A 19712-nucleotide genomic window follows, 5' to 3' on the forward strand; every position below is an offset into this window, starting at 1 on the left:
ACGAAAATGACAAGAAATTACTGTCACTCTCAGCTTCGCTTGCAAACTATGAGAACGAAATCCAATGACATAAGCGGGACAGTAGTTTCAAACTTAGGGTTTTTTCTTTCATTTGCCCTTTCAGTCATTTGAAGTTTTCAGTGAAAATCCCATAGTAGTGTCGATATTCAACCAAAGCTGTGAGAATTGAAAACGACAGAAAATGGTTTCACAATTAGTTTTAACTGTTGGTGCTCGAATTTGTAGTAGTTTTGGTTTCCAAAGAAGTTCTGGGATGTAATTACTTCGATTTGCCATATTTTAGTCACTTTTTATAGCCAAGAGTCAAAATGAGACTGTTGGAATGGTTTCTTTCATTGAGAATGCGAGACAATTTTAAGCTCTGGTACCGTCACTTGGAGAGTCAAAACGAAAAAAGTAAAAAGTTTTCTAAATTGGTCTCGAAAGTATTCCCGGTTTTCGAATAACGACGGCAGATAATAGTCATACACCCAAAAACGATCTCACTTACTTTTGCACTTAATCCGGTATTCCATGCCTTAGGTTCAAATGAAAGATCTTATGCTCCTACCGAAAATTAAGCATATTTTTCGGATACAAATAAAATCATGTTAGTTGATGGCTATACGAACCAACTTCGATTATACGGTCACGGGTTATAGTACCCGAAATACCTACAATAGTGGAACTTACTTCGTTTTGTCATCGATGTCAGAGAACTGTTTCATTCTGTAGGTTATACTAGTTAATGCACAAACAATCTCTTTGGTTTATTTTAAGAATCGAAGAGAAATATTTTTAATAGTACGCCACAGTATTATATATGAGAATATGATTGATGTGAGAAAAGGATCATCACACCACTATGTTGTATTAAAACAGGTTTTTGACTATTTTATTCAGCGTGAACATATGGTAACAGTGTAAAGCTATGGTAGAGTTTTTTCGCCTATTCGCCACTAATGGCGCTACTTGTTATCGTGCACGGTCCCTATAGTGTCAGCCTGGTGGAATGAAAACAGTCTTTCATCGCTATAATCACTATTTGGAATGTGGCAAAAATATGTTCGTTCATAATAACTAGGTGCATCCAAAATACTGCATTATTTCTCAAATGAGAATTTATTCAGTACAGATTTTTATTGACAAAAATATCATAATTAAATCTTGCACGAATCACTTCATATGGAAATTTTCAATTTAGTTTTCCTCAACTCATCGAACAACTTTTTGAAAAAATGTGATGATTTTTAGCAGTGTGGTTGACTGTACACGGAAAATAAAAACTAGTTATTATTTGACTTCTTTTTACTTAAATTTAAGCTGTCTTGAATCTTTCCTTTCATTCGATCTCTCCATTGTTGTCAAAGCACAAACAGTAAAATCACCCAACAGCGAGAGTTGCACTCCATAAGCTAAAATTTAGTAAACCACTTTCGACGTGAAATTAAGTCAATATGACTCAACAGCTCAAAAACTATAACTTACTATATAATATAACTCACCTTTTGCAAGACTTCTAAAAAATACTTTACCTAAAATTAGGTTATTGAACTCAACCCCGAAGATAGGTGGAAAGTAGCTTTGCGGTTCCCTACACAGAACTTTTTCAGCAGAGTCTGCGAAAATATGTATTATTTTGTCTGAGTGCATTGTGCAAATGAGACCTCACTTGTTTTTTGACAACAAGGTTTGACAAGGCGACTAGCTTGATGTGCGTGAGTCTCCACCCACCAATGAGATATTCGATATTCTTGGGTGGATTCACAAGCTCGTCCGGCGGGTTCATATCACATTGAACCTTACGATAGATAACATTCGATTCCGAGAAAAGCGTACGTAAACTTTTAGCTGGAATGAGTTTATTTTTCAAAATCAGTCCGACAAAAATGATTCCTTGTACACAAACACAGTTGAGTTCAACGAACTAAATCTAATGATGTACGGCATTAGAAAAGCGGGAATAATATGCGCGTTGTTGTACAGGAAGCGTACTGGGAATATTTTAAAAATTGATCGATGATTTGGTGTTTGTTTCCATCTTACTTCAGATAAATCAAACAGCTATACTTCATTTAACAAGAAAAATGCAAGCACTCTAATTATTGTCAGGAGATGAAAACCAGAAAAAAGATGCTCAAAACTTCGAATCGATAGCATCTGTAAAGTATAAACACATATTTTCGTAAGAAAAAAACACCGGTTTAACCGTTGTGCACTCGAAAAAAAAAACACCTTTAACCACCCGAATGGGTACCCGGGTACCCATTTTTTTAAATCGCTGTAAGTTGAGCATTTTTCAACCGATTGAAGTAATTTTAGCACTGTTGGATTCAGGAACTTAAGCTCTTTGGGATTGGTACCCATAAAGATGGACATGGTGCTCCTGGTTCCCAGGAACCCGGATATCCTAAATGAGTTCCGACATCGAGGCATTTATACACGGATTTCACGTATTTTTGTAATCTTATCTAAGAATTGCTATATGAAATCAAGTGCTATGCTGAGTTGTTATGTTTATATATTTCAGGGGGCATCCGTTATGTACGTAACATAAAATTTTGAATTTTTCTACCACTCCTTTCCCCCTTTGTCGAGCATTTCTCAATCTTTTCACCATGTATTGTCACGTATTTTTGAAACCTCTCCCCCCTAAACGCGTGACGTACTTTATGTATGTTCCCTTATATACTTCACTTTCTTATCTTCAGTTTGAAAATTATTATGTACTTCAGGCCTATTGCGAGGAGCACGCAATACAATTTTTAATTCTGGCAACAAACATTTCGAAACATCACGAAGTTACTTCCCAAACAGTTTCGTTCTCATTTATATTTCCTTTTTTTCGTTCTATGAGAGTAAGTCCAGAATAGGCCAACTACCCTTTAGATGACGTCATTTTTCTACAAAAGGTTCATTTTGGTACGGCCTTTCTCAAATAGCTGGTTTGGAAAAGTTTCAAATTAGTAAATGACATTTATGGTGGAAAACACAAGTGTCGGAACATTCTACGGAAATCCGGATTAACGGGAACCAGAAGAACCTACTACAGCAATATACACGGCCATCGAAAAGTGGATAAATTTCTGAATTTACCCGTACTGAAAAATTCAAATCGGATGGAATTTGCCTTAGTTACAAGCATTTTTATTTGTGGGTACCCGGGTACCCATTCGGGTGTTTACGTAATAAAAAAAATTTGAGCCCCCCCATTCGACCCCCCTTACTGTAAAATGAAAAGTCAAAGCATGAGAAGTTATGGTCCAACTAGTTCTTGGAATTGACCGAATTGCAGAATCTTAGTTTAAACCTAACTCAGAAATTTCTTATTTTGAAATTCGAAAAGGTACCCGGGTACCCATTCGAGTGCATAAGGGTTAATGAAACGAGTTTACAGAGATTACAAAGAAATTTCCCCCAGATTATCACGGCTTTAACTATAATATGGTTCAGTACCAATAGTCATCTTGTTTAGTAGTATACTCGACTTACAAATCAACGAATTGTGATAAAATCGAGTACAATAACTTCATTTTAGCTCTAAATATCAATATTACTTACCCTTTGAGGCAATGCATAGAACAGAGAGAACCGATCTCACTTTCACTAATGGTTCCGGTATATGAGATGAATGGTAGTACCGTTACCTTAACATCTATTCTAGGAAACATCATTGTTGACACTCGGAACACATTTCTCTGGAAGCATTGTTTGACTTATGTTTGCACAAGCGGTTTGAAGTAGCGGAAAAGTAGATTGCCTACATCATCAAGAGCGCGGCAGTGTCATATCACAGTTCAGATTATCTTCCCGATCTCCCTATAAAAACCCGAGAATTATGTAGGAAACACAACAGTTTGCGATAAGACGTTTTATCATGAAGTTTATCGTAGCAGGTAAATTAGAGAAACTGTATTCATATGCAATACTTAAAGCTGACCGAAATAATAACCTTATTTAATTCGTAGTTGTGTTATTGGCTTTGACGAAATCCTCACAGCAGGTGGATTACTGTAGTTCCTCGCTATGTAAGACCGGTACTACGCATATTGCTTGTAATGGGTTAACCACCCTGTCGTCTACCTGTGGCACTGGAGCGCAGGAGGTAGTTTTGAACTCCACCAAACAGGAATTGATCCTGGATTTGCACAATCAGCTTCGCAGTAAAATTGCTACCGGAAAGCAGAACTATTCCACAACGTTCTACCCGCAAGCAGCCCGTATGGGAACGATGGTGGGTATTTCGGTGACCGGCATCGGTTCAATTTGTTAATTAAATTGTGAATTCCCGGTAGGTCTGGAGTTCCGAGTTGGCCAATATCGCGGCTGCCAACGCACGTCGATGTGTGTACGGTCATGATAAGTGCCGGAACACTGCGACCCTGAAAACAGTAGGACAAAATATTGCCAGACAATATTACTACGGCATGAACTTTACCGATACCGATCTGATCAAAGGGTTCGTTAATGCTTGGTATGCAGAGGCCGCAAATGGCAACAAAGACATAATCGCTAGCTATCCGGATAATTACACGGGGTATGCTGGATGGTTTATATCGAAATGAATTCTATGTAAATGAGTTTATTATTTTTCTCGCAGTCCCGTCGTTGGACATTTTACTCAGGTTGTCGCGGACCGTGCAACTCAAATCGGATGTTCGCTCGTGAGCTATATCACCTCGCCATGGACCAATCAGTTATTTGTCTGTAACTATGCCATCACAAACATTATCGGACAGCCCGTCTACCAAACAGGGACAAAATGTTCCAAATGCACGACTGGCTGTAATGCCAAATATGACGGATTGTGCAGTCTGAAAGAAGTTATAAATTCGAATCCTTACTAGAGAACTTATTGTTGTGCGTTGATACTTCGATTTTTGAATAAAAATAAAAGCAATACAATAATAAAAATTGTTTTTTGCATTTGATCAAAATGAACAAACGAATAAAAATGATATCTAAAATCTCACGTTTTCGACGGGGCCACAATTGGGCGAATCTACTGAGACAAGTGCCTCTAGAAACGCCTTCTAATGCATCCGCGGTTCCACGACACTATGAACTTTAGGTAGCTCCATGAACACAAGAACTTTAGGTAACTCCCCGTGCAAACGTTTTATGTGGTCATGACTCACGACGAGATGTCCGCCCTGCCGCGGCGAAAGGGTTAAAAAGAGGTGAAAAATGTTTTAAACGTTTTAAAGAGGTGAAAAATGTCGACGCAGCTTGGGTCATTTAAGGACCGTTCGGGTGCGAGCACAAAAAAAGACTGCTTCGAAGCGCGAAGCGTACGCGGTACTCATTTTGGAAAAAAAATGCTGAGATTGAATTGTAAACAAAAATCATGTGATTTATTCTCGCATTGAATGAAGGACACTACTGCCCTTTGTGTTGTAAAAAATCACACCATTCCACTTTACCGATCGCTAGTAATTGTGACCACGCTCTAATGTAGCAGACTGTATATAAAAGTGCAAATAACTTGACAATTTATACTTCGTTCTTAGAATTTGTTTTACAGAGTCAATATTGCGGATGACGCACTTCTCTTTCAAATTTTTGCACCATCCCCACTTTTTGACCCCCCCTACACTACCTTGAACCACCACCTCCCTTGAATACACCCCCCTCCTTTTGAAAGCTCATAGCTCAGTGATCTGTGTAGCGATTTTTATAACCTAACTACCAATAGAATCGCAGCATCCATATAAAAGTTGAGTGGTTCATTTTTCCTACCATTTGCTGTTCCCGAAACAAGACATACACGAGAGTAACATCGAGGACCTGTCGTCTCACTGTTTCCCATTCTGCGAACAGGAAAAGGAATTTTGGCAAAGGGGCTGTCCGTACACCGCTGCCAGAAGCAGGTATAAAATGAAATGTGATGTGAGAAATAGCGTCATTTAAGTTAAAGCAGCTACTCTGAATGTACGAGACACCGTCAGCACGATGGCACCGAAAACCGGTAGAAAGGCAGCCAAAAAGTCCAGCAAGGCCCATTCAAACCACTTTTCAGACAATTCAAAGCACTTTTCAGTGCTAAAGATAATCATAAAGAACTAGTTGAATTTTTTCGATTTTCTACCATTTTCTGAGCAAATGTTGCCGAAACACACGAGAACCATCTCAGATCTAAATGCAGATCTTGTAGATTGTGACAATTCAAGGCACTTTTTAGTGCCACAGATAATCATTAAGAGCTCATTACACTTTCAATATTTCCTACCAAAAGATTCATCAAAATGGAAATTAAAATAATTTGTACCGTCACTAACACATTCAATTACGAACGGCAATGCGAAAGCGAAAGTGATGATGTTGAACACATCTGTATACTAGTATGGGGTCGTGTGAAAATATGCCATGCGAAACAGGGTTGCCATATATACAGATTAATCTGTATTATTATGATTATTATCATTATTATTATTATTTTTATTATTATTATTATTATTATTATTATTATTATTATTATTATTATTATTATTATTATTATTATTATTATTATTATTATTATTATTATTATTATTATTATTATTATTATTATTATTATTAGTATTATTATTATTATTATTATTATTATTATTATTATTATTATTATTATTATTATTATTATTATTATTATTATTATTATTATTATCATTATTATTATTATTATTATTATTATCATTATTATTATTATTATTATTATTATCATTATTACTATAATTATTATTATTAAAATGACTCTTGCATACCGAAAATCGTCGATACATTTCAGACCAGGCCATTGCAATGGTCTCGTATTGAAATTTCGAGAAGAATCAGATATCTTTGAACTTCATAGCTTCAATAAAAATAAACTACAAATTTGTCGTACCTAGCCTCCTATATTAGCAAATTAAAAAGGAATTGTTTCAAGTTTGGAAAATATAGTTGTAGAATAGTAGCTGTTTAATGTAATCAATCTGTACTTTAATTTAGGTGCATCGCTTCAAACTCTATTAGTAAAAAAGGGGAAAGTTTGCACAATTCATACAATCAATCAACTAACTGGTATTCGGAAAAGTGATGGGAGTGTGCCAGTTTTTTCGTATTCACGACATCCAGTTATGTCTCTGATATTACCCACCCGCCTTTTTATGCAAAGTTTCAGAGTTATGCGGTTTCCCTTCTGCGGTTTTTTATGCGAAGTTTCAGAGTTATGCGGTTGTTTTTATGCGAAGTTTCAGAGTTATGTGGTTTTTTTTAAGCGAATTTTCAGAGTTATGCGGTTTTTTTATGCGAATTTTCAGAGTTATGCGGTTTTTTATGCGGTACGTAAACTCGCATAAAAAAGACTTCAGTGTAGTTATGAATTGTATCGTTTGAAGAATTATGTCAGCTGTAAAATTCATAATTTCTTTCTTTGTACACACGGGCCTGAGAAAGAGTTACTGGAGAATTGCCTTCTATCTTTCATCAAGCATACAAAGACGCTGTAAAATTTTTGGCTAGATCTAGCTTGCTGTCACTACAGTCGTAATACTTTCCAGTGATATTGTGACCACAGAGTGAATTGCATCGCAAAACATAAAAACAATTTTGGAATGAATTAGAATTAAATTACTACGTTCAGATATTAGATAGTTCAAGGTCCAAGGGTGCTAACTAACGTTTCAAAAAATATACACACTTGAAGTCACTAATCATTTTCGGAGTTCCAAGAAGATAGAACTTTTTCTACTAATAAAATTGTTTAGGAATGATTTTATTCGTTACAGCAAACATTTGTCATGTAGGAAAATTTCATATGTGAGTTAAATCAATTTCAATCTGTATCCTAAAAATCTATTCTTATTCCACCAAATGGTGTGATTTCTCATATTACTCATACACCGTAACCTCCATTTACGAACTAAACGGGGGTTCGTAAATGGAGGTAGTTCGTAAAAAAGTTCGTAAAAAAAGTTTACGTTATTTGGAATTTACTTCGTAAAAAAAGTTTTGTGTAATGAATGTGGAAACCCCCAATCACATGGCCATTTTTGGAACGGATGTGATAAGTGGATGCAAGAAAATGATGTTTGGGGTCGGTTCAAAATCCAAGATGGCGACTTCCGGTTTATCGATATTTCTTAAACATCCTTACAATGTGGGTATTTTCGGAACGGGACTGATGAGTAGTTGACGGAAAACGATGTTTGAGGTGGTTCGGAAATCCAAGATGGCGACTTCCGGTTAATCGATATTGCTTAAAAACCCTTACAATGTGGGTATTTTCGAACCGGGATTGATGAGTACTTGACGGAAAACGATGTTTGAGGTGGTTCGGGAATCCAAGATGGCGACTTCCGGTTTGTCGATATTCCTTAAAAACCCTTACACTGTGGGTATTTTCGGAAAAGGATTGATGAGTAGATGACCGAAAACGATGTTTGAAGTGGTTCGGATCTCCAAAATGGCGTCTTCCGTCTTCAAAAATTTTCACGAAATCGGTTATATGAAATTCGTTGATTTTACATGAAAAGCGTGAAAAGGTTTTCCAAAAATGTGTCCGAATGTGATCCTTGTTGCCAGTATAAGGTTTTTTTGAAAAAAAAATTTCATTCCATCGAATTATTTTTTCAAATAATTGTGAAAGGTTACCAAAAAAGCTCATTTTTTCAGTGCTATTTTTGATAAGACTCGGAAAATCCTCCGAATTTTCCAGTCATTTTCACCCTGTAGCAGATAAAAGTATTTCAAAGGTCTGTATGTTTTTGGTTTTGTCAAATTTTTCAAAATTTCCATCGAAAATTTCCTAAAACCACTCACGCGCATGGTACTTGGACGATGGCCTTAACCAGAGAATTTCTAAAAAGTGATTTGTTTCCTAAGTCAAATTCAATTAAATGTTTTAGTTCTGATCTTTTGTCGAATCCCACATATATTTTTCCCACCATTATTTGCTTAGTTCCAGAGCAAATCGGATTAATTCCATGTCAATATCGCCGCCAAAATTGCACGTCCTCGAAATGCAAATTGTTTGCATTATTCGTTTTTCGTAATTTTGACAACCAATACAAACACCACCGGGTGAGTCGTGATCTGGCATATTTAATTATCGAGTGATGCTGAACCGAGAATTTGGGGCGCTCCTCGAATCCGTTTTATCTCCGATAACAGGTAATTTGACAACAAAACGATTTACGTAAATCCCCGTGTAAGCCTTCAAATCGATTTACGCTGCAAACCTCCTGAATTGCTGGCTTTAATGGTGTTGTGGCAGTCACGAAAAGCACTGACCTTAAAATGTTCACTTCCCTATCTGATTTCCATTTTTACGATCGAAATTGTTACACTTTGGAAAGCTTTACAAATTTTCACGAAAACAGTTTGATTGATGCAAGGGAGTTTCCATTTTCACGCGGCCTAAAAATGTGTAATCTGCTCCTTGGTAGCTTCTGTCCGCGCAGAGAAACCGAGAACAAACTGTCAAGCACACACTTTTTGCGTACGTCCTACGAGGCTCGGCTCTTCATGCATGCAATTTAACTCCCTTGGTTCGACATCCTTTGAATTCTTGATGAAATGCTGTGCCATCTGCTTCCGTTATGCTTCACACGTACCGTTGGCCCCAACGAACCACGGTGCCGCAGTGTTGGCCGAGGGTACGGCGTACAGGCTGGATCCCGGTTCACTGACGACAACGTTTTCATTACATGGCTGCATGTTTTATGCAAATACCGGTGTCGAGACTTGGAATGTGCACTTTTTCCGCAAAATGTCCGCCTTATATGCGGACCGATAACGGATCGCAAACGACTGGAGCTTAGAAGGGTTCACTTTATTAGTGCCAAACTATGGCGAGTGGACATCGGAAAAGTGGTGCGATTAGTTTTGGTTTACTGGAAGAGTTGAATCGTACGGTCATACATTTTACGGAGAGTTTGAGATGACCGGTAATGTCGTTTGTGCACTTAAATCCATTCTATCAAGATACAACACTTTGACCAAAAATTAAAGGATACTACTTTCGCTGATGCTGATTCGAAGGGTAACTTCCCCTATTCACTACTGATAGAAGATTGGAAGGGGTGTCGCACTGTCCGTTATGCAGCTTTGTTTCACCTAGCATCGCCCAACAATTCAACAATTCAATCTGCTCTGTGGGAGTCATTGACGTTCGCTGGGACGACGGAAACGGAAAGGCAATCGAACAGGCAAGCTGGCAGTTTTCTGATATTTAGATTATAAATTGGGCGCCGGAGGCACTATTGCAGTCAGTGACAGGGCTTTTGATTCGCATGATGGGGAAAATGCTTTAAACAATTTTATTAACTCACAGACAAAAAAAATAATGGCATCACGCATCGCTAGCACGCTAGGAATAAGTATCGAAAATCTTTGACAGTGGTTTGTTGACACTTTTAGGCATATACCTAGAGAGAGGGCTAGAGAAGCCCTGGCTCCTCCCGAAAACAGAAACCAAAAAGAGTTTGATAAATATTATGGGGTTGTTGATCCTGCAGATTACACCGATTATGAGAGTTACATGATGGTCATTTTCAGTGCCGATAAAGCACGCAGCGACAGAGCCCTACGAAGCTCAGGACACTACATGGCTCAGGACACTACATAAAATGGAGGTTAGAACCGGGGTAAAGTAAATGACAATAATAATAATACATAAAATTATAGCGGATGACCGGATAGAGAAAAAGTGCGAGCATTCCATAGTTGGGCAAGATTCTGCAGCTGAAAAAGATATCCTGCCGATGGATCCCGCACAACGAAAAAAAGAAACGCAAGCGCACTTTGAATACATGGTTGTATCCATTATTATACGCCAGAGAACAGAATAATTATCTTACAATGGACTGAGGTCAACACGAGTGCTTCGAAAGTAGACTGTTGGTTTTCTGGAATTGTCATAGTATGCTATCTCAAAACAGGAAAAATGCTAGTAAAAGGTGATTTTAAAGAGGTATGGAATTTGATTAAAAAAACATTTATAAAATTGAGAAAAGTTGAGAAATCTTTTCTCGAATCCATAGAACGATCAATATTATTTATTGTTTGAAGATAATTTCATGCAAATGTAGGCCGCGGCACCGCTTTAGATGGCCCATGCGCAAGGTCCAATTTTGGAGCAATCTCTTCAACATATCGGCCGGTATTTTACGAATAAATGCTTCAATATTGGCTCCCAATGTGTCAATCGTTGCTAAACATGAGCCTTAACATAGCCCTACAAGAAATAGTCCAAAGGCGTTAAATCACACGATCTAAGCGGCCAATTAACGGGCCTAAAACGTGAGATAAACTGTTCATCGAAGGCGGCTCTTAATTTGGTCATTGTTTCTCGTGCCGTGTGGGATGTGGAACCGTCTTGTTGAAACCACATTTCAGGCATGTCCAATTCGTCCATTTTGGCAAAATAGGTCACAGCATCGTTCCGCCCATTGTCGTATTTGAAAAAGTACGGTCCGATGATACCACCAGCCCATAATCCACACCAAACAGTAACTTTTTTGGGATGCATTGATAGCTCTTGCAATGCTTCTTGCTGGTCTTCATTTCAGATGCGACAAATTTGCTTGTTGACGTATCCACGCAACCAGAAATGAACTTCGTTGCTGAGCATACTTCTCGATAAAAAAGTGGGTCTCTTAATCTCTTAACCGAGCTAGAATTTTGATAGTAACATTCAATAATTTGCAAGCGTTGTTCGTTCTTAAGTCGGTTCATGACTAAATTATAGACCAAACTGAAAAAGTTTGACAATCACACAAGACACGATTCAAGCGTGATCTGTCAAAAACAGTGTTGCCAAAAATATACCAGCAGAAAATCAGCCTTTATTAGCGTGCTTTTATAGAGCGATTGAATACCAAAATCAGTGTAAAATGGCCTTACATGAAGAACATGAGCATCGCTACCACCCTGGTAACCAGTAAGCACTAGTGATGGCAGTTAGGTAACCTTTTATGAGCACCAAAAATTCTCATAGCTCTATATCTGCGAACTGAGAGCTCATCTGTTGTGAATCAATCAAAATTCAGCTTTCAGGATGCACAAAGCAAAGCAAAGTCTTGGCATTACATTCCTTTTGTGGAATTTGGCCTTTCTGTTTCAACAGACTTCGCAGCAGATTCATATAGCGTACAGAATCATTGCATGGCTAGTACTATGGACCTCCTTCCAGGTCGGGGCTCGAACATACGACAACTGGCTTGTAAGACCAGCATCCTATGCATTGAACCACCAACCCGGGACAAAAAGAGAATACTGTTAGCAACCGCCGCGACTTGAACCGAGAATCAATGGATCGCAAGTACGTCTGTTAAACGACTGAGCCACAGGATGCACACTAGTCATAAATAAGCATTATCTATGAACAGACGTATATTTTTCCAAAGTCGACCCTAATCTAGTCTCAAAAGCGATTGAAATGTTAATTAGCGATTATTTGCTGCCATAATGTGGCATTAGCATGCACTTATTGGTTACCTGGGCATGGTTGAAATTAATGGCTTAGTGTTCTTTGTTCACCTGTTTCGCCTTCTTCGAACTATTATCGGCTCCAAAACCTCACACATTAAATTTCTCTTTTGGTTTTCGGTAATTATCCTGACGGTTACGGTCTATAAAATATTGTTTTTACTAAACGATACGTGAAATTTACCCAACTTGAGGTCATGTATCAAATAGCTATTCTTTTGTCAAACTCAGTAAAAGTTTTACTTATTTAAAGTATTGAGATTTTTTCTAAAAAAGCCTTGTTTTAACTGTGTTAATTATTAGAAATTCTGTGTTAACTAAGCAGCATTTGTGGAAAGTATTGGTTGTCTGTTTTATTTGGATGAAAAGTGCAGCTGAAACGCATCGAATGCTTGTGGATGTTTATGGTGATAATGCTCCAAACGAATAATCATTGAGGGAATGGTTTCGACGTTTCAAGAATGAAGATTTCAGTGACAGGCCTCGCTCTGGACAACCAAAAAAATCGAAGACAAACAGTTGGAGGCATTACTATTTGGAATCGCTCAAGTGGAACATTACTGGTTGTTCCGACGGATTCAGCACGATCAGATCGGTCATCGGTTTACTTCTTTCGAAGAAATTGAAAATTGACTTCAAACTTGAATCACCTCAAAAGACGAGACATATTTTCGAGATGGAATTCGAAAATTGCCTGAGAGGTGGAAAAAGTAGTAACTAGCGATTAACGATATTTTGACTGATCTTTAAATTCTTTAGTCGTGAATACTTACTTTACTATTGGACGCCTTTTCAAAATTTACCCTTTACAAAAATGGGCAGAACTTAATCGCGAATATCTCTTGTTGTATTTAATGCAGGAACCTAATTGGTTCTCCATATCATCGGAAATATTAACAGCCATTTATGATAAAATTTTCAGTAGCATGAGATAAGTACAAATGACTCAAAATTAAAGTCTTCTAAAATGTTTGGTATGAACAAGCATTAAGGTGAAATTCAGTGCTAAAATAAGGCGCGCAAAATTACAACCGCATGAATTGAATGAATCATGGCACAAAGCGTATCGTGCAAAACCGACACATAGAAATAAGGATCTTATAATGGATTTTCGCGTCTATTTTGACATTGTTCATTCATTGTACAGATCCTTCGACATGATGACAATACTTTACCATACTGATTCCAACTATGTTTCATTTTATAAAAGAACTGAATAATATTCAAACTACACTCAAATGCAAATTCACGTTAGATTCACTTGAAAAATCACGTAAAATGATTTCAAATGTCAAATTGAATATTTTACGTGACGAAAATGAATGTTAAACGAACATCCCCTAACATGAATAGAGTCAACACAAAAGGTTTACGTGAATTGACCAAACAATCTACGTGAATTTCCGGTGTGAAAAACTCAATTTTGAAAATGGCGAACAGTGGCCCTCAAAGTGTAAATATTTGCGAAAAATGTTATCTAATTACAATTTTTCACTACATCGACCGGTACCTAACTTTGATATGAACTGATAGGTAAATGTGATGTGAACAGTGCATTACATTCTCGCCATCCAGTTATGTCTCTTACATTACCCTCACGAATTTTTATTCTGAAACAAATGCTGTACTCACAATAAATTGATTAAAACAATAAAAAATTACTATGACCATCACCATACATTCAGAAAAAACACAGATCTGTGAAATAACATAATTTTCGAAAGTGAAGATGGGAATACTTTGATTATTGCAGAGGAAACATTGTGATGTAAATTAATTATCGTCAAAAAAATAGATAATGCTTATTTCTGATGGTAAGTTTCCATCCATTTCTGCACTCTAATAAAACGATTCATGATCTCACATTCTACTGAAATTGGAACGCTAGTGATAACAACCGAAAGATATACGATCATTATATTTGCGTAAATTATTTTTGGAAAGTGAGTGTAAACCATCATTCATCACGAGTAAATAAATGAATTATTCGGAACAAAAAATATTTTTTAAATAGAAAACCAATAATGTTTCGCCGATTAAGACAATTATATTCTACATGGAATGAGAAGTCCCAGGTCTAACCGAGAAAAAGTCGAGTTTTTACCGTGAAAACATTTTATTCTTCAGTTTAATCTCAATCTAGAGCGATACACTTGGCCAATCGGTCCACCACCTTTTTGATGCCTTTTGAAAATAAAAGATTTGTCAATGCCTTCAACATAGGCTTCAGTTTCTACAATGAGAAACCTTTTCAGGTTTGGAAACAAATAATAGTCGCTGAGGGCCAGATCTGTATAATACGGCGGATGGTGGACCAATTTGTACCGCAAATCATTCAATTTCACCGTTGCTTTTATGCATGAATGCGCTAGCGCGTCTTTTTGCATAGCTTGATGAAAACTAGAATTCATCTGACACGATCATCTGTTATTAAAAAACTACAGATAAGTTGGCATGAAATTTGGTATTGAGCCATCCAGGGGCCTGTTCTCAACAAAAATATACACGATACGAAACTATACACGTCTTTCCCTGAGAGGCTCGACACTTTTCATTCCATGTAGTATTTGGGGATTATTTTGTAAATTTCGTCAAAGTCAATCAGTAGAATTATGACAGACCGAAGTTCAACGTAACTCTACCGATCATGCAGCAAAGGGAGCTTTTACTGAACTGGTTACTAGATGTTCAGTAGTTTGACAGTCAGTAAAACTTCACCGACATCCGAGGAAATAATATGGTCTGCCAGTTATATCTGTGGAATCGATGTGAGTTTCGTTTTGTAATTTTACACTACTACTTTCGGAACAGGAAACTGAAACCAGTGTAGCCATGGGAAGTTTGCATCGCCACCAACTAATATGACTAACAAATTTAGATGATGTTTTCCGTTTTCCATGGATCAGAGTAAGAGAACAATCTCGGCCTACCTCTTTTCGTGCTACTTGCGAATGGCCTATATTGTCATTTAAAGTGAGAATGTTGATAATCTTAAAATCTATTTCATCATCACAAGCAGTGCTGTAAAACTTCATTCCGTTTAATTGAAATCGAATGTGTGCACACACTAACGAGCACTCTACTGCAGTAAACTTCACATTCTAACACACAACCTTCGCTATCGTACCAAATGGGCATCATCCTGTCCTTCATTCATTTCTCATTCTACCGAAGCTCAGTTCAACCACCGTCAGTTTATCTCATGAAGTAACAAAATATATCTTACAGTTGAATGAGAAAGCGGCCTTCAAGTGAGGTTCATGTAAACATTCTAATTGGTTCTAGATAATGGATGAAAGCTAAACCAGTCATAATAACTGAAATATCAATTACAAAATAATCATAAATTAATTGTTCCCTCTCTCAGTTTTGATTTTTAATATTTCGAAACACATATCAATAGATTTCAAACAGTCGAAAATTGTCGATTCTAACTTGCTGGTGATAGTTGAAAACTTAAGTGAGAACCGCCATCCTTCATTTATCATTATGGTCGAAGAGAGATTTGTGTTATCGAGTTGGTGTTTATGCCTATTCATTCGCATTTGCTCACTACCCACAGTGAAGACAATGAAGCAGGTAGACTACTTGGTACTACAAACTGAGCAACAGAGATGTCTCCTCTGTGTGACGGAGAACAAGTATAATTTCTCCCCTCGCACTGAAAACATCAACGAGAGCTCTTCTCTTTAACACATATACACCACTCTAGCATTCGATCGCACTAAATTGCTAGAGCAGAGCTCTGAAATTCTCTGAGGTGGATGAAGATATTTTCTCCGAAGTGTGCACGCCGGTGAGGACTCTGGTGTACGGTTCGCATAAGAGAATCGTGGGGCACGCAAATTCATCAAAAGTGCAATTTATCGTTAAAGTTTAGTTTTTCCTTGCTGCGAAAAAGATTGTCATAGTAAGACCATCGTTACCTTCTATAAATTTAAAAATTAAATCACAGAAGTGTTCGCCCACTAGTACGCACCAGTGGTCACTTGGGTGTATTTAGGCGAGAGCGCGTGAGAGCGATTCATGCGAAGACGCTCAAGTTCTGTCTATTCGACACTGGGAAGAAGTGCGCTTTCCTCTTTGTACGATGTTTCGCTTTTTGCATCCCCTGTGTAGACAAGAAACTGACACCGGCATCACTGCAGGCATAACTTCAAGTGACTAGGACTGTTAGCAAGGTGTTGAGGTGCGTTAAGGTTATTCCGGTCTTTTGATCCAAGATGTGACCAGAAGATACAACGCTAACTTTCAAACAATGCGGAACATCCTTGCCAGGAATGAATACAAGTCACGGATATCCAGGGCTAAATGAAAGAAATGAGCTTATTCCATTTCCAATTCCACTGTACGAACGCTAATTGGCTCAATCAAGAGTAAAGATCGATATTCCGTTCAAAATGAAAAAATGACGCCATATAATTGTGTAACTTTATAGTTTCAATAAAAGTACTGTAAAGTAACCATCAATTGACTAATCACGAAAAAGAGATCTTTTAGTCAACCTTTGTATTGAGGAAGATATCCCACACATATTAACATGCAGTAGAACGCACAGTTCAGTTTGGACATCCTAATCTTTATTAAACCATCCTTCATGAGTGACACATTATTCCCAAAGTAAACAGTGCCTTCTAGACAATTCAGTTTAAATTGAGCAAAAAAAAACTCTGCAACCATCTGTTGCTCGTAGTATACGCTCTCTTAGTTTTTATCGGAGCTTTCAACTCCGTGCGAGAGAAGCAGCAGAAAACAATCATTCGAAACGTGAGCTTTTTAGCTTAACGAGCTTTTGCTTTTGGAGCTTCATATTGGAATTGACTGTTGGGTGGAAATTACCGGTCAGTGAATCTTTTATTTTCAGTCAGAGAGCTTCCACTAGCCTCCGCTAGATGCTTAGTGCTTTTTGTATGTTTGAACTTTCCCGTGTTGGAACTTTTCCCCAATTTTATCCATTCTTTAATCATGTTTCTTTTGTTTTTCCTTTCAGGTACGTATTTACCCAAGGGATGCTTTTTCATATGAACGGAATTGAACTGGTATGATTTGGACAATCTCGAAAGCTTACTTTGTTATATCGTACTTACATACTTCAAAACTTTCGGAATCTACATTCTAAATTCTACACTTTCAAGGCAAAATCATATCGCAAGACTCGACCGGACCAGAATACTTTAGCTAATTGTTACAACATTGCGACCTAAGATCTTCATCAAGCTAATGAGGAGCCAAAAGCGCATACCACGTAGCTGCATTTGGACCTGCTGCTGACATGCACCAGTTCGGTGCGTCTCTAAAACAGCCATGAAGCAACATTGCACTGGCGTTCGCATTCTAGACCAGCCGTTTGTTTGTGTTTTTTTTTTTCTTTCCTACAGCAAGGGTCCTATTTTTTACCAAATTTACACGCTTTGATTCCCTCGCTTGGCAGATTCACAGTCCTTACAACTGAAACTCTGTCAAATTAAAATAAAAAAACCTTCTCTTCCCCAATTCGAGGCGATTCCAGATTAAACCCTGGCACTTCGCGATGAGATGCCGGTCCGGCTGCATTCAGCACGCGCAGCCTTCACCGCACGGGAACCTGTTTCGCTGTGTCTTTTGGTCCAGCAGCTTCGAGTTGCTTACCGGTGCGACTCCAGTTTGTTAGTTTTTTTTCATTTCTTTTTTCTTTCGCCCTCTGACTAAATGTGCGTGCGGGGAACACACACACAGCATCGTGGGAGAAACACTAATTGTGCATGCGATGAGATATGTAAATCGAATTAAGCCACTAATGATACAAGCTGCATGACATATGTAAACGGATTGTATCGAAGCGTGTTTCGAGATAAGTCCCACAACCGCAAATTACGCAGATGGTTGCGATACCGAAGATGTTCGATGCGTGGTTGCGTCGGGAGGCGATGAACCGGTGCAGCAATGTTTCACCACCTTCGATAGGAGCGGACAGTCTTTTTCAGAATTCGAAGTACAAGACACAGAGGAACGATTATTTTTTTCATCTCAGGCTAAACTATTTTTAATCAAATTTTAAATAATGAAGCGTGCGGGGTCCTATTCATCCATCAAGTTTTCATATTTTTTCGTTCCCTTTTTGACTCTTTGGTGCATTAGCAGTTTTTTTTTTTTTTTAATAACTATTTATTGGAATATGAGTTAAAATTAAATTATTAAGATTTAAATTGGGTGTTCAGCCACAAGTGGTGACTTTTCAGCCCTGTTATATATATATGATTTGGTTATTACCATGAAGACATCATTTGCTTCCGCAATTCTGAGATTTTTGTGTAGGGAAAATTCTAAACCTACTTGTATTGTGTAATGGGGAAAAGGAACTTATATACTAACTTACTAACTAATACAGAGAGCGAATCGATTCAATTGAAGATTGCATCGATTTTTGTCGGAAGCATTAGCAGTTTATGTTTAGCTGCTAATGCCACCTCGTGGATCACCATAAACCGCTAAGCAGACGAAAAATTAATACCTTTTTCAGAAAGCTTAAGGGGGAAATAAGGGATAACTTGAATCAAAAAACACTTTTATTTGTAATTTTTTACGGAGAAACAACTTAAGCAAATCTATTCAAACTTTTTTTGCATTATAAAGCATCATTTAAAGAATATTTAGTTGAATTTTCGTAGATTAATATGAGAAAATAAAGCGGTAACAGAGCATTCCCCAAAACCTCTTTTGAAAATCGCGTTGCGCGGTGAACACGATAACTCGGCGTAGAATGATCGAAAATCAAAAGTGTTCTTAAATTTACTTAAAGTACGAGTTATTTCTCTCCCTTCCATCGTTCTCAAGTTATGATTTTGATTTTTTAACAGTTCGTGGCATATTCAAACAAAAAACGCGATCTTACTCTAAATTTTCCGCCAATTTCGAGATGAAAAACTACGATAATATTAAAGCGAAAAAAATTTCAAAACCGTAGGGTGAAGCCATTTTATACCAAGAAAATATGTTCCAAGTTTGAAAAGAACCCCCTTAATAATGTCATTTCTAGCGTGCCGAACGAAACACATAAAACGATTTTCTGGTCGTCTTCATTTAAGAGTCATTTAGAGGTTTTGAAACCTCGTGGACGGCATTACCGGCTCAACATAAACTGCTAATGATCTGATGTGTCGAAGACGAAACGTAACACTAGGTAGTTTCCTGGTCCCGTGTGTGCCTTAACTTCTGTGTCAGAATCAAAAATTGCGTGTCTGTCAACAACGAAAGGAATAAATGGAAAAATTTGAAGGAAGTTGTTT

General features: G+C 37.5%; 2 protein-coding genes across 3 annotated transcripts in view; both read left to right on the top strand.

The window, feature by feature from the left end:
* LOC131429690 (dual specificity calcium/calmodulin-dependent 3',5'-cyclic nucleotide phosphodiesterase 1A-like) overlaps positions 1 to 19712 on the top strand; it is a 614729-nt gene that overhangs the window by 59928 nt on the left and 535089 nt on the right. The gene's annotated exons all lie outside the window — the stretch shown is intronic.
* LOC131429699 (antigen 5 like allergen Cul n 1-like) lies at positions 3690 to 4895 on the top strand. Its single transcript, XM_058594010.1, has 4 exons — positions 3690 to 3896; positions 3969 to 4234; positions 4296 to 4537; positions 4601 to 4895. Exons 1-4 carry the CDS (start codon positions 3878 to 3880, stop codon positions 4845 to 4847), a joined length of 774 nt encoding a protein of 257 aa, XP_058449993.1. The 5' UTR covers positions 3690 to 3877; the 3' UTR covers positions 4848 to 4895.

The sequence above is a fragment of the Malaya genurostris genome, chromosome 2 (assembly GCF_030247185.1).
Source record: "Malaya genurostris strain Urasoe2022 chromosome 2, Malgen_1.1, whole genome shotgun sequence".
Classification (NCBI taxonomy): domain Eukaryota; kingdom Metazoa; phylum Arthropoda; class Insecta; order Diptera; family Culicidae; genus Malaya; species Malaya genurostris.